Consider the following 16,768-nt stretch of genomic DNA (forward strand, 5'->3'; position numbering starts at 1 on the left):
AAATATTTCAACTTCCTCCGTGTGATAAGACACTGTTGTCTCGCTGTTTATTTTCCTGCAAATGTAAACCTTTCTACTTGCTTTAGCTACTCTTTGTATTTTGGTAATCATTGTTGCAAAATGACAGAAGACAAAGCACAGCTGTGTTTACTCTTCTAATGAAATCTTATCAGCTGACTAAATGAAAACAGGTGTGTGTGTTTATTGAGTGTGGAACTGTGCATTGGTAATCTGAGTTTTGAAATTTCGACATTTTAAGTGTCTCTTAAGAGTGAAATGATCATCTTCTTCCTTCACCATGGAAGCTGAATGTGAGAACAGCTTTGCTGCTTCATATGTACCACATTTTGTCATAGGTGAAAGTCATGTTAATCACCATGGGCGGGGAGGGGGGGGGGGGGGACTTTGCACCATCTGGCAGTCCATCTCAAGTATCTTGAGTTTGCTGTCTCTGTTGTTACAACACAGAAATAACATGTAAGTAAATATGTACATTTTTGGGTGATTCTGACTAGGACAACAGTAGTCTTCTTTGTTTGCACAACTTTAATGTGTCTAGAATAAATTAGGTATTTGGTTTGGCGTGCATAAATACAAACTTTCAAAAAAACAGATCATCGTGACGTTACATACTCAGTATATTTCTGTTGCTTGAAGAATGGAAAGCAAAAATTTAAGGCCTTGTTTAAATGGACTAGCATTTAATTGAAGCACCTTAGGTGAACAGCCTAAATGAGAAAGGCAGGATCCTTAAACAGTGCATCACGACTTTTTGTGCTAAGTGTGAAGAGCTCTTTATAATTGTTTTTCTATTCAGCGCTGTCATTGACAAAGGCACAGTTAAGGCGGGCCGAACACCACTTATTATGCGGAAATTTTGCACGCTACTTTCCCACTTCAGAAACGCGAGCAAGGTTAGTATGGGCTACGAGTCGTTTGGTGGAGCGACGGTCAAAAATTTCGTTTGTCTTGGTGTTGTCTTCAAAGACTGTTCCAAACCGAAGCGGAAGGCACAGGTACGAAACAACGCCCCTACGCCGATGCCGGATGCGTTCGCTACCGCTCTACAATTTGATACAGTATCTCTCAATCTTTGATAATGTAGTTATTGTCGGGAAAGAATAAAAAAGGAAAATATTAAATTAATTGCAGTTCGGACCCGGTATTAGTAATAGCGTGTGCACCAACCGTAAGGGGCTATGATGGCACGACAGGCCCTTTAAGACAGAACAAGTTGTGATCTTTTTCCGAATGACAGTGTCACTTCAAGGTGTCGTAGTATTGAGTAGTGTATCCTTTCGCGAAAGTTCACTTGATGCTTTTGGCTGTATTGCCATCCAGTATGGCGATCATACGACTACCCTGTTAATAAAACTGTGAATTAGCTCTGTCGAAAGAAACCTTGACGTCTGGTGCGTCGCAAGATTAGATAAGGGCGTGCTAGTCTTCCGGTTCCGTTGGGTTTGTAATGGCGGCAGATGTAGGTGTTATGAGTAAACCAAGGTTTATTGTTTTGGGAGGTAAGTTTAATTGTAGCTTTAGTACTCGAGCAATAATGTTTAAAAGTACTGCCTGCGTAAAATGTTCTTTATGGATAATAGTGACAATGTAGAGCCACGATAAGTGCTGTTGACAGGTTAGGTGTATTGTGATGATCGGTACTGTCACCTGCCACAATTCTCTTAATATTTTTTTGTACTTTAAAGCTACGTTGTGTTATAGACCCAAGTATCCATGAGTTGACAGGTATGTTATTGCGTGTACGTTTTGCATTTTTGCTTGAGAGGGGAGAAATTATAAAAGGCGTTGCCGCTTAACCGTTAAGACAGTTAAGTGATAGTGTTGAGGGGTGAATCGTGTTAAATAAATACAGCACTGAAGCCCGATATTGCCTTTCAGGGGTCAGAGTGCTAAACAGGACATTCGCTTTTATTGTCACTTTCGAATGGTCGCCTGTGTGCAGCGAATGTAAACATTAATGTTACAGAAGACTACCACAAGCGTTTTACAAGTCGAAATATGTTTTACTTTGTTTGAACATGATAGAACAATATTTTAATATCATGTTTCTTCAATGCTTCGTTGTATGTTAATTGACTACAATACTTTGGGCAATAAGTTAATGGTAATGGATGAGAGTTAACATGTAGTAAGGTAACGCTATACTTCGTGTATTCTCCGATTTCGTATATTCGCAAAGTCATAATGCATACCGGAAATGGCGTTAATCAACACGATAAAAGTTTTGCGATCACCCATTAACAGCAGTACGGAACGTGGTTTTATAAACAGTATGCCTTTGAAATGCATGAGTGAATGGCTGATGGTACCTTAATTGTGCAATATCTGTTGTCAATCAAAGCACACAATTTAGTAGCAGTGGAAGTATGCTTGGCTTGGTTTTGTACAGTTTCAGTAATGTTTTTTGTTGTTCCAGGGTGTGGATTCATAGGGAGGAATTTTGTGCAATACCTCATAGAAAATGACATAGCTTCAGAAATAAGAGTAGTTGACAAGGTTCCACCACAAACAGCCTGGCTGAATCCAAAGCACCAGAAGACCTTTGATGATCCACGTGTCGTTTTTCGGAGTGCCAACCTGATTAATTCCGGTAAGTTTCATTTTATCATTTTCAGTGCTCATATTGAGGCAGTTACAGTCAGCATTTATCTGCACATCCCGCATCATGTGATTATAATATTATTAAAAAGTTATGTAGGCCCCTACTGCAAATCGTGCATGATCTAAAGAACACTGTACAATAGGTAGCAACTGACTGAGGTAATGCTGTTGTTAAGACACTGACATCATGTTCGGTAAGATTAAGTTTGCTCTGTCTGCCCATCTTGATTTAGGTTTCTGTGGTTTTCCTAAAGAATTTCAGGCAAATGCCGAGATGGTTCCTTCAGTAAGGCCATGGCTAACAACTTTCATACAACTTGTAAAAACATTCTTATATTATGTTGTAGCTGCCCATATATTTGGGATGTTTATTTTCTTTATGTGATTACAAATCCTGTCGCTGTGGGATGATCCCTGAATGAATAAATAAAAATAACGGTAGGATGTACTGTTTATAATGTACAATTGAGGCTAGTGTGTCATATTTGGGACATGATTTTGACAATATATCTTCTCACTATTTGTAACACTAGTAAAATGGATAGTGATGGTGTGTTCTGGAAAGGATTAGAATGATATAGTGAACTGCAGTCGGCATTATCAAACGAACTTCTCAACTCTTGGTGTTTGTTTGTGGCACTCAACTCTGAATGAGTGTTATTGTTGGTTGTTACCTAGGAGGATACTGTGATTGAAAATAGATGCTGATTTGTCAACAAATGGCTTTCTATATGACCTATCTGTCACAAAGTTATATTTTCTAATCTGCCTGCATGCTGTTCTGATTGTGGATAAGCACTATGTACCTACATCACCCAGTAGGCACCTGTTTCAGGAATTGGGCATTCTGACTACTGCTTCACAGTATATTTATTCCCTCGTGAAGTTCGCTGTGTATAATCCACTGCAATTCAGACGGAACGATGATGTTCATACTTACAATACCACAAGCAAAAATTGACCTTCATTACTCGATATTAAGGTTGTCTTTAGCACTTAGAAATGTTCAGAATGTAACCACATGTACAAATAATCCAAAATGACACATTACACATCAGTAGAATCTATTGTGCAATATAATCCATGGAACATGAGTCTAATTAACTAACTCTTGTCAGTTTTTGCTGTATTGAAATCCCTTGCAGTGGGACATTTTGGTAGCAGTTATATAACAGTGACTAGTGTGATTTTGCTAAAAAGATGATTTTGTTAAGTATTTCACCAACTGGTCATTGTAGCATAAGCCTAGTTGGAGCGAATAATAATTAATAGATCCCCATCTGCAGTAGAACATCCCATCAATTAAAAGCCTCCAAAGGACTGTCAAGATTACCAGAGATGGGAGTACCATCCATCTGTTTTGACCAATGATTTCATCACCATGCCTATAACCCCTATTTCGAGCATATTCAACTTGGTGACCAAATCGTCTGTCATAACACCCCCAAAAATACAAATACCACATCAACCAATATACTGACTAAACCCAATGAAATTAGTGGGAGAACCATGGGGGAAGGAGGGTGTTTTGGGTGGGGCAAACTGCAAACTAAAAATTCAGTGATAAAACCAACACTCTTCCTTCTTCCATGATTTAATGAAAAACATTGATCCATATACTCAGTGGTTACGCAAGCACCTAAGAGAACAGTTTAACATTTTTGACATATTCTGTTTTATATGACAACATTCTGCACAGTATATTCCATTGTGCCACCACATAATTCTGTATGCTCCACATCAAGATGGCTGTAGCACACTAAATGGCAGACTAACATACCTCACAAACACATTGCTACAACATAATTAAACCGTCAGAGCACACCACCTCTTCATACACCATGTGCTCTCTACATTATTTCACGTCCACTCCACTGCGGCTCAATGACGTCGTACATCACATCACGGCACAGTGCACCTGTGTCACGGGTCAGAGCAGGTGGGTGGCATCTTACAACCAACTCCCAGACTGCCAATACAATGCCTTATTGCACGGTCTAAAGCACATATTTGAGTGTGTGTCATTCTTTTAACTTGAGGGAGCCAATGGGAGAATGGTAAGGGATGGTCAAGGCCGCTCTCTGCAGGATGAGGTCTATATGCCAGAAATAAAAAAAAACTGCTTTTTTTATTGTTGGAATGACATATAGTACTTTTGTACAGATGTTGGAATACTTATAGTTTACATTTCATCATCGTCTGCCTTTACTAGGGCAGACATGATACAACCGATTGCTCAGCTTCCTACACCATTTTTGTTGATTGGAGACTTTAATGCCCACCATCCCCTTTGGGGCTCTCCAGCATCCTGCCCGAGAGGCTCCCTCTTGGCAGACCTTTTCAACCACCTCAATCTAGTCTGCTTAAATACCGGTGCACCTACCTTGCTTTCGGATGCAATGCATACCTGTTCCCAATTGGACCTCTCAATATCCACTATCCAACTTGCACGATTGGTATGCTCTGTCTGACACATACTCGAGTGACCATTTCCCCTGCGTAATCCATCTCCACACCCCTTCTCCACGTTCCACTAGCTGGAACATCTCCAAAGCCAACTGGGGGCTCTTCACCTCCCTGGCAACCTTCCGTGATCAAAACTTCTCCAGTTGCGATAGTCGGGTCGCATGCCTCGTGGATGTTATTCTCACTGCTGCTGAATATTCCATCCTTCGTACTTCCTCTTCTCCATGTCGAGTCCCAGTCCCCTGGTGGACTACAGCATGCAGCGACGCTATTCGTGCTCGGCGACGTGCTTTACGCACCTTCCAGCGCCACCCTACTATGGCGAACTGTATCGGTTACAAACGTCTCCGTGCACAATGTCGTCGTGTTATCAGAGAAAGCAAAAAGGCTTGCTGGGTGGCTTTCACCAGCTCTTTCAACAGTTTTTCTCCTCCTTCGGTTGTCTGGGGTGGCCTGCGCCGGCTATCTGGCACCGAGGTCCACTCCCGATTTCAGGCCTGATTGTAGCAAATGAAGTCCTTGTGGATCCTGAGGCTGTCCCAAATGCCTTCGGCCACTTTCTCGAGTGCCTTCGGCCACTTTCTCGAATGCCTTCGGCCACTTTTTCGCGGAGGTTTCGAGCTCTGCCCATTAACACCCTGCCTTTCTCCCCCAAAAACAAGCAGAGGAGGCACAGCCACCTTCTTTCCAGTCTTAGAATCGTGAAAGTTACAATGCCACTTTCACCGTGCGGGAACTCAAAAGTGCACTCCCCTGGTCCCGATCCTCTGCTCCGGGGCCCAATGGTATCCATATTCAGATGCTGAAGGACCTTTCTCCTGCAGGTAAAGACTTTCTTCTTCGCACCTATAATCGCATCTGGACTGAAAGTCATGTTCCCACACACTGGCGTGAAGCAATTGTTGTTCCCATACCCAAACCAGGAAAGGACAAACACCTTCCTTCCAGTTATCGCCCCATCTCCTTTACCAGCTGCGTGTGCAAGGTGATTGAGCACATGGTAAATTCTCGATTGGTTTGGCTCCTTGAATCTCGGCGCCTCCTTACCAATGTCCAATGTGGCTTTCGTAGTCGCCGCTCTGCTGTTGACCACCTAGTTACCTTGTCGACCTTCATTATGAACAACTTTTTGCGTAAGTGCCAGACGGTGGCTGTGTTCTTCGATTTGGAGAAGGCTTATGACACCTGTTGGAGGGTGGTCCACACCATGCACACTTGGGACCTTCGCAGTCGCCTCCCTGTTTCCATTAATGCATTTTTAATGGATTGAATGTTCAGGGTACGTGTGGGTTCTGTTTTGTCAGATGCCTTTTGCCAGGAGAATGGGCTGCCCCAGGGCTCCATTTTAAGCGTGGCCCTTTTTGCCATAGCTATCAATCCAATAATGGATTGCCTTCCAGCTGGCGTTTCAGGCTCCCTTTTCGTGGACGACTTTATGATCTGCTGCAGCGCTCAGATAACATGTCTCCTGGAGTGCTGTCTTCAGCGTTGTCTAGACCGTCTATATTCCTGGAGTGCCGCCAACGGTTGCAGTTTTCCTGGTGAGAAAACGGTCTGTATGAACTTCTGGTGTTACAGTTTCTTCCACCATCCTTACATCTGGGTCCTGTTGCTCTCCCATTCATGGAGACAACAAAATTTTTAGGTCTTACATTTGACAGGAAACTTTGCTGGTCTCCACATGTGTCTTACTCGGCTGCTCGTTGTACCCGTTCTCTAAATGTCCTCCGTGTTCTCAGCGGTACGTCATGGGGAGCAGATCGAATGGTCCTGCTTCGCTTCTATCGGTCCATTGTCCGATCAAAGCTGGATTATGGGAGCTTTGTCTACTCTTCTGCCCGGCTGCCCATCTTACGCCGTCTAAACTCTATCCACCATTGAGGGTTACGTCTGGCTACTGGAGCATTCCACACCAGCCCTGTTGACAGTCTGTATGCCGAAGCTGCCGAATTACTGCTAAACTACCGGCGCGATATGTTGCTTTGGCGGTGCGCCTGCTGACTGATGTCAATCCCCGCTCACCTGTCAAATTTCTCCTTCTTTGACGACACTCTCAACTGCCAATACGGGCTGTATGTCTCTGCCCAGTTACCTCCTGGAGTTGGCTTTAGTCGCCTGCTTCAGAAACTTGATTTTACCCTCCCTACGACTTTTCAAGTGGGTGAGACCCAGATGCCACCTTGGCTGCAGGCTCAGGTTTGCGTTCACCTTGAACTCAGCTCGCTCCCAAAGGAGAGGACTGTGGATTCGATATACCGCTTGAGGTTTGTCGAACTTCGTTCGAAGCTCGCAAATAACATCTTTATTTACACAGATGGCTCCAAGACTACTGCTGGTATCGGATGTGCCTTTGTCGTTGGGGATGATACCTTTCAATACCAGCTCCTTGACCAGTGTTCAAGCTTTATGGCTGAGCTTTTTGCTCTCTATCGGGCTGTTCAGCATATCCGCCACCATCGTCATTCTCCCTCTGCCATCTGCTCTGATTCTTTGAGCGCCATTCAGAGTCTCTGTGACCCATATTCGGACCACCCTCTCGTGCAACGAATTCAACGGTCCTTTCAGTCACTAGCTGATACCGGTGCTCGTGTCCTTTTTTTGTGGATTCCTGGCCACGTTGGTGTGGCTGGGAACGAAGCTGCTGATGCTGCGGCCAAGGCTGCTGTCCTCCTGCCTCAGACAGCTTCCTTTTGTGTCTACCTTACAGGAACTTTCAGCTGATGACACTCAAGCAGCTGCTCGTGTCCTTAGTTTTATTACATTGACGGACTTGTCCAAAAAGATCTAATTCTTTTATTTTGCCTCTGCGTCTTTGTAAGTACTTTCTGGTGTTGCCCCCTTGCGGTTTTTCCATGCTATTAGTGCGCTAACGTTTGTGACTGGGCGCTAATGACCTTAGTAGTTGAGCCCACTAGTGGTAAATGGGGAAACATTTTATATGCTTAGATTGTTCTCTGTGTCCCACTATTTCCGTCAGATTCCACAGTTACTTTTTACTGCGCTCCGTAGGTCACTTTCGTCAGCTGTTTTGATTGTGATAGTTTCTGTAGCTTTCAGCAGTAAATCATTAATGACAACTAATTCAAGTTTGTCTACAGTATTTTTTCTGAGAGTCATTTTTTGTTTGTTTTACGTGGCAAAGACAGTACCACAGCTGGAACTCTTCCATAGTACAACAGAAAATCCAAAGACGAAAAAGGATGGCTACCTCAGATGTGTGCAGTGTAAACACGTTTATGATTCTGTAATAGCTGTACAACATTGAATCAATCTAACATTTTTCCTTTTTCCAGGTTCTTGCGAGGCTGCCTTTGCACCCAACGGAGACAGTCCATTCGACTACGCCGTCAATTGTGCCTGCGAGACCAAACCCGGCCAGACCGACCCTGTGTATAAAGAAGGAATCTTGAAATTGAGTATTAATTGTGCCAATGAAGCAGCAAAACAGGGCGTCAAGAGGTTCATTGAGCTTTCAGATGGCCACATGTGCTCATCTGACAAGGTAAATGGTAGTTGTATCACTTTTTACTTTTTTTTATTGGTATTATTTACTTATTTGGTTAGTTTTGACTCTTTAGTACTGCAAGTGACTTGTTCAGTACTTATTTCTTCCCGTGCCTTTTCATTGTCTCTGTTCTCCTGGTTCTCAATGCTTCTGTTATCATGATATCAGCCCATCTCCAAGGTTTGACATTTTCAGGAGACTGGCCTACCCTGCACTGCCATGTAAGGACTTTTCCCCCATTTCTGTATGTGTTTAAATAACCTTTCCTTCACTATATTTTATCCATAATACTTTACAATTTCACAGTGCGAATATCAGTTGATATGCTCAGAAGCACTATCTTAATCTAAAAGTGCTATAAATGTGCCTTTCTTCAGTCTATATTCCCAGATAATTCGTAGGATCAGTGTTGCTGTACATATTCCTACAGTTCTTTGGAAGCTGAACTGATCTTTTCTGAGGGTGTCTTCTACCAGCTTTTTGGTTTTTCTGTAAATAAATGGACAAAAATGTACTTCTACTTCACATTTAGTACTGATGTGCAGTTTCAGCTGTGTAGGCATTCTGAAGTGTTTATTCACTGTCCACGTGTGATGTAGACATTCTGCAATTCACTCCGGGTAGACAAATTGTAATCACTAATTCTGGTAAATGACTATTGGATGTTAAAATTCTCTTTAAGAGTGCATTAAAATTTCTTTTTACTATGAATAATTAGCTGCATTATTTTTTATAATAAACAGTAATTTATATTGAAGGAGTATGTCCATCTCTTTTCGGTCACTGGCCATTGCGAAAGGGACCGAGGGGAAAAAACACATTTGAAAAGCCTTAAAACTGCACATGTGGAAAGCTTCATAGTGCTCTCCATGCGTAATTCCTGACACTAGACTGTTCCTCAACAGTGCTTAGCTTCGTTTTGCCACATTCCCAGATCAACTGTGCCTAGTTGTGGGGATGCTCAGTAGATCTGTGCAAATGGTTCCTTCTTCCTGCTCAGGCCATGCAATGGATGACACTCTCGTTTTCATAAATTATGTGAAATGTATTCACAGTTGTGAATACAAACAACTGTCAGCTGCATAAGATAATGATTGTCATCGTGGCCAGACCGGTACTCGAACCCGGATTTCCCGCTTCAAACGAGTGGTTGCCTTAACTGCTTTGGCTACCCGTGCACAATCTGTGGCCATACCCAAACTTCCGTATGCCGTCATTCCTGTGTTGCAACCTGTACTTGTACAAGCAACATACCAGGCAAAATCTTTAAATTATAATGCCCTCCCTAATATGAGAATGACATGATGTGTGTACAAGTACTGAATGCAGGAACGATGCCGTATGAAGTTTGGGTCTGACTATGGGTTGTGCACAGATAGGTAAATCGGTTAAGGAGACTGCTCGCTTAAAGTGGGAAACCTGGGTTGTAGTTCCAGTCAGACACAAATTTCCCCTGTCATCCGTCTCTTGTACTGTTGACAGTTGTTCTTATTCGCAACTGTGAATACACTTCATGTATTTCATAACAGCTGTAGTCGCTGCAGTGCCTTTTTCCTTCGGATGTGTGTGCGTATCTGAAGGAACATTGAGAAAAAGAGTGTTACCACTTACCATATAGCAGAGATGCTGAGACCATACTGGCCAAAAGCTAATTTATGGCAGTCTTTTTGTTGTGCGTATCGGCGACTCAGCATCTCCACTATACAGTGCGTGTCAACTTTCCTTTTCAAAATACTATTACATTCCATCCTGGTTTTCCATTGTTTGAAGGCACATTGTCATTCTCCTTTAACAATAAAGACACTGCAATATCATACCCCATTTTCATATGTCCTGGCAGTACAAAAATGTGATGGGGTACTTCTAGTGACGAGTTCTTTGGGGCCACCATGCACATTACAATGGTGTTCCCATTTTGTCTGGCACGTGTATGCGTGCACATTGTTAGAGTCAGTACTTTAGATTTCAACTGCACAGATGAGGCCCTACGTCATTCACTCCTCTCGCTGCCAGGCCTACGTACAACAGAGAGCAGAATATTTACGTGTCGTCAGTCAGGGTGAATATGTCCTGGGAAAATGCATGCAGGAATTTTCTTTGTCTGGGGAAAACTGAGGTTATTTTTTTAGAAGAAAAGAAAACAGTTCATTTGCCATAGCTTGCTTAGAAATGTGAAATACTGAAGGCTCTTCCATTGCTAAATAGTATGTTTCCATTAACCGATGATGACAAATGTATGCAAACCAGCAAGTCAGTTTCGTACAATTAATTTGATGTCATCAACCATTACCAACTTTTATAGAAACTCTCCTTCATCAAAACAGTATCGTAGTTTTAAGACTAAGTATGTAATTCTTTGATAAATGCAACCTTCTTCTGTAAAACTCCAAAGGATTGAGAGATGGCTGTGTGGCCTACAGGCAAGAAGTCACAGGGACGGAAGAGGGGGGGGGGGGGGGGGGAAGAAAGAAAGAACGAAAAGAAGACAGGTAGTGTTGCAGACGGTATGAATACACTGAGAAAAATTTGCTTCCAGTGTGGACAGAAAGACGGCCAAGGAACAAAGCCAGAAACAGTTGAGGAATGCTGCAGAAAACAATGTTTCCAATTGAAACACATTTCCAGTGAGAGTATGGACACGGCTTACCATGCTGTATTTGGTGGAATTCATGTTTAAACTTCCGTAATATGAAAATGTTCAGTGTAAATATTGCCGCAAGTGAAAGTTTTTTCCAAAATGCGTCCCTCTTTTTTTTTTTTCCCCCCCGGGTGAAGTGCTGGAAAGTTCTGAACCGGTATATAAAAACTTTAGCATTCAAAGAATTCATAAATTTCACAGCTCTGAGAGACAGTATCTTGTCACTTAGCGTGGAAAAAAAGTGTGTTTGCACCCAGGAAGAAGTCTATTTTCGACAGGGAAATCTGGCTCTCTCTCTCTCTTTTTGTGTATATACACCCTGTCAGTGTTACAGTCGATATTTGTGATGTGACATTCCTCAGTGGTGGCCCCGAACAATGGCGGAATGCCCGATAAATGACGAACTTGTCAATTCCCCTCGGACGGGTGCCGTCACCTCTGCGAAGCCTGGAAGTGTCTGAGTCATACTGCACAAGCCACAATAACAAATTCTTTGCTCCACACCTCTCTCGAGCCTTTTCCGTGTGTCGTCGGAAGCTGCAGTCTATACTGCTGCTGCTTTCTGCTGCAGGCACCTTTCAAGGAGGATGGGAAGCCAGAACCCTGGACGTACGTGGCTAAGTGGAAGTGCCAAGTGGAAGAGGAGTTGAAGAACGTGCCCGATCTAAAGTACACCGTGGTGCGCCCCGGCATCGTGTACGGGCTCGGCGATCGCCACGGCCTCGGTAAGTACTGCACGTACGGGGAAGTTACGCATTCCGACCTACGTATTTTGTCCTTTAAAACACTGTTTGAACCACATCCATCAGATCAATATTTGACCCTTTTCTCGCCTCGGTTCCTTCTCTCGTATGCCTCCTATACAGTGTGTCTGTCTCGGTCTGAGTTCTAGGCGATGTCACAATCCCTATCCCCTACTATCTTTTCTGAAAGCTGTGACTGACACTGGTTTTCATTGTTGTGTATTTGTACTGGCACTGTACTCAGTATTGTGCATTCTTAATAAGGGTTGATTTGCCATTTGTGGATATGTGGGGCTTATTTGAGATTTGGGTAAATTGAAAGGTGTGTTGTACAACCTACTGTGATAGATGGTGACAAATTTGCTCAAGTGACTTTATACCCACAGTATGTACCTCTACATTGGCATTGATCACCAAAGACTGATTTACTTGCTTATAGGGATGATAAGTGTTGGCAGCAACACATATTTTCAATGTGATGTAAACCACTTTCTTTCTGGACTGTGAACGCACTTCTCTTACTACAGCGCACTCCGACCATTGTGATCGCAGCTCAGGTTGCATCGTTTGTGCTTGTCACTCATTGGTATGAAACAAAGTGCCATTTAATACCTTGGTACAGGTAGTGCTGCTCGTGCAGTCTGTCCTCCTGTACACAAGTTGTTAAAAGATGTTGAATCTTTTGAGATGAGATGTGGTAGTACTCAAACTACGAGGGTTGTTTAGGATTATTCCTGTGAGGAGCAAGTACTATTTTACTCCTGTGTGAGGAGCAAGTAGTATTTTATTACTTCAGTGCACAGAGTCAGCCGAGATAGAGCTGTGCTGTAAGTTGTGTGCCTTTGGCTGTTGTATTTACTGCCACATCCAGTGGGGCAACCTTTGCAAGCATTGTTAACCATTAGGCCAGTTGTTGCCGGCAGTCGAGATGTCGGGAGCGTGTACGGCAGTCGAGATGTCGGGAGCGTGTATCCGTCACTGTGATGTGTGTCGGCTGGCTGCTTCACAATTTATATCTTGTATCGTGTCTCTCTCTGCCACTAAAATACTGTATCACTGTACTGACTTGGCCCACGTTTGCTAATACCAGCTGAAAATTAAAAAGGGGTCAATTGTAGGAGTTTATCCATTAAATTTTGGATGTGCAGCCGAATAAATTCTGCTTCTTCTTCTAATATTTATTGCTGTATATCAGTCAGCCATCTTCAGCGTGAGCCAAATGATACTCCAGCATTCACTGCAAATGAACCCAAATGTGGGCAAAAGGAACACAGAAGAAGAAGACTGAAAGATGTAACAGGTGTGGCTTTCCTACTGTACATAAATGAAAATTGAAAAGGAAGGGTGCCTTCCATTTTCTGATGTTTCGGTTCAGTGCAAAGATGGTGGCACCTTGGGACATGCAGTTTATTAGAAAACTACACATACAGATTTACGTGCACGTGCAAATAGCTGCCACCGTCCTTTCCAGAAGAAGAGTGTTCACGGAACTTCGGTTGACGGGGCACACTTAATTACTGACGAGAGCAGTCTGTAGGACGAGCTTCTACTTCCGAAGAGAGGTTTTGAAGCCGACGGGTATTCTCCGGAACAGATACGTGAGTCACTGCGGGTTAAATCGGAGGTGGGTGTAAGGGATACAGAAGGAGACACCGAAAGATTTTCCTACTGTATGTGGGAAGCACGCTCGCAGACACAAAGTAAAACTGAATTTCTGCCCTCCACTGAAGACAGCAGCGCTTTTAGATTCCATTAATGGCGGTTTGATGCTCCAGAAGGTTGGAGTTTACAATGGTCTCTTGCAAATATGGCGTTCCGTAGGCAAGACAGACGATTGGCATACCCCACGAAAGATGTACGTAACACTGTTGATACACCTGGCTCTTACAGCCCAGTAAATAGATTGTGGAGAGCACTGTATTGATGCTGGTCACACTATGTTGTTTGAAAATGTCGAAACTCGATAGTGATAAAAGCAATTGAAATTGGCAATGAATTTAATTAAAAGAAATAGAATCCGGTGCTTTGTACCATAGACTTTTCACCAGAGTGCAGCTCACAGTGATACATTGACATCCCAACGCAGCCACGTGTGCACCTCTTTGCCACTAAATGACATTTCTGGGGCTTGTGTATCTGTGTCCACATGCGCGTGGAACGGTCTGCGAGTTTAAACGGATGAAGCGAGAGCCGGAGCGTCGGTCTTTCGGCCGACTCTGAAGATGACTGAATGACGTACAGCTGAAAAATTACAAGAAGCAGGATTTATGTGGCTGTAGGCCCCAAAATTTTGCCCAAAATTTAATGCACCAGTCATTGCCACTGCAAAAACCTCAAAATGCACAACTGTAGAGTTATATCCAAAAAAGAACAGAGGTGTTAAAGTAAATTTTCTGCCACTTACTATTGATTTTTTCTATACTTTCAGATAGTCTAACAAATGCAGTGATACAAAATAATCTCCAGGAGGAGGTAGCCGACATAACAGGCTTAAGAATATTGGAGGGGAAAAAATTATAACAATGACAAAGCTGAAGGAAAAAAAAATCTCCAGAAATTTAAGTAACAAATGTTGATTCAACTGTACTAAGTAAAAACAGTTCAAATATTTGTGACAAATAAACCAAGAAAATGGTGTAGAAAAATCTGCTCCTGAGGAAAGGATCCACAGAATGGAAAGATCTTTCATTATCAACAGTAATGTTTGACGAAAACATACTTATCTAAGAATCTTAAAATTAAGTACTACGGTACAATGGCGAAGCCGGACTGTCTTTGTGCTAGCGAACACCTAGTATTCGATTGCAGATAAGATAAGATTGGAAACATTGAAGAAAAGAATAGTAAGGAAAACACTGGGTCCACTAAAAGTGATAGACATCTGGGAATTAAAAAATATGTTGAAATATATAACAATGTAGAACAAAAAGAAAGCAGAGACTAATATTCTTCATAGAAGATGGATAACAAATTAACTAAACCGTTTCTGAAAAACCTTTGGCAGAAGAAGTAAACTACAAGCTGAATTCAAGAGATCAATAAAAAAATTAACAATCAAACAACATACAGGCACTAGTTTAGAATAATTGTGCTACTCGTGGAAGCATTCCAGATCCAGAAAGGAAAGGAAAATAGGTTCAGAATTGTGTGAGGAGAAGGAAAATCAACACAACAAAGGGAAGGAAAGGAAGAGAGAATAACATAATATGAAGAACTGAAACACACGTGACCCCCACAGATGTGGTGGAGGGATGGGTTCAATCTCTGTTTTCTCACCCCTGCCACTCAATCAAAAATAGAGTTCACTGATGTTGGTAAGGTGACTCTAGGAGCAAGAATGGAATTATCCTATAAAATATGTGAAAATAATAGGGCCATGTAGGAAATACACTGCCATAATGAAGCCCAACTGGTGCTGTAGCCAAAACAGTGGTCTATAAAACATCATGATGACATGGTCACAGGCCCAGAAAAATTTATTCTGTACATGCGCGCTTACCCGTAGATGCCAGGAAGGCATCTGGCCCAGACGGTATCCCCGTAAGATTATATGTTGACTATGCTACAAATATAGCACCATTCTTATCCGTCATCTATCAGAGATAATTGGATAATAATTGGAACAGCGGAAAGTTCCACGGGACTGGAAAAAGGCCCAGGTCATAGCAATCTATAAAAAGGGGAGGAAATCTGATACACGTAAGTACGGCCAATTTCACTGACATCAATTTCTTGTAGAACCGTGGAACATATGTGTTCAGACATAATGATTCTGAGAAGCTCATCTGCAGAAACCAGCACGGTTTTAGGAAACAGCGGTCATGCGAGGCACAGCTGGCCCTCTGTGCATAATATAGAACAGGCTCTAGATACCGGCTCCCAGTTTAATGCCGTATTTCTCGACTTTTGAAAGGCGTTCGACTCAGTTCCACACTGTCGCTTGTTCCAAAAAGTGCGCACATACGGTCTATCTGATGACATATGTGGTTGAATAGAAAGTTTTCTAACAGAAGAGAGCAGTATGTCGTCCTGAATGGGGTGACTTCAACAGAAACAAGCGTAACCTTAGGTGTACCCCAGGGCAGCGTAATAGGTCCGCTGCTTTTTCACGATTTACATAAACAATCTGATTGATGGTATTGACAGTGGCATTAGACAGTTTGCCAGTGATGCTGTAGTCTACAGGAAAAGTAGTATCACACGAAAGAGGTGAACAAAGCAATGAGGATCTGCAGAAAATAAATATGTGGTGTAATGACTGGCAGTTCTCTCTCAACATTAGTAAGTGTAACCTACTGCGTATAACAAGGCGAAAATCCCCGTTAATGTACGAGTACAAAATATATGACCAGTCTTTGATAACATCCCCCAACTATCTGGTGTGACTATTTGAAATGATCTCAAATGGAATGATCAGATTATACAAGTAATGGGCAAGGAGAATTCTAGATTGCGGTTTATTGGTAGAATCCTGAAGCGATGCAGTCCTTCAACAAAGGAAACTGCTTACTATATGTTAGTTCGTCCAGTCTTAAAGTATTGTTCGTCTGTATGGAACCCTTACCAGTTGGGTCTGATTCAAGAGATTGAGAAAGTCCAAAGAAGAGCAGCAAGATCCGTGTCTGGTAAATTTAGCCATTGCAAGAGTGTTAAAAATCTCATAGATAGTTTGAAGTGGGACCCCGGAAGGGGCCACTCACTAAATTTCAAAATCTGATATTCACTGAGGATGAATTGAAAGATAAGGGAAATTAGAGCTCATACTGAGGCGTTTTTCTCTCACGGTCCGCGAGT

The 16,768-nt window shown here is 42.5% G+C and overlaps 1 protein-coding gene across 2 annotated transcripts in view; it reads left to right on the forward strand.

Annotated features, from left to right (window-relative positions):
• The first annotated feature begins 1,268 nt into the window (after positions 1-1,268).
• Positions 1,269-16,768, forward strand: part of LOC124552236 — a 33,386-nt gene continuing 17,886 nt past the window's right edge. The window contains exons 1-4 of one of the 2 annotated variants that reach the window (XM_047126515.1): positions 1,269-1,520; positions 2,438-2,611; positions 8,382-8,590; positions 11,803-11,956. In XM_047126515.1, coding sequence (XP_046982471.1) covers positions 1,469-1,520; positions 2,438-2,611; positions 8,382-8,590; positions 11,803-11,956 — 589 coding nt within the window. In that variant the 5' untranslated portion in view covers positions 1,269-1,468. The remainder of the gene's footprint in view (positions 1,521-2,437; positions 2,612-8,381; positions 8,591-11,802; positions 11,957-16,768) is intronic. The other variant, XM_047126516.1, reaches the window with a different exon arrangement.

This window comes from Schistocerca americana, chromosome 10 (assembly GCF_021461395.2).
Source record: "Schistocerca americana isolate TAMUIC-IGC-003095 chromosome 10, iqSchAmer2.1, whole genome shotgun sequence".
Classification (NCBI taxonomy): Eukaryota; Metazoa; Arthropoda; class Insecta; order Orthoptera; family Acrididae; genus Schistocerca; species Schistocerca americana.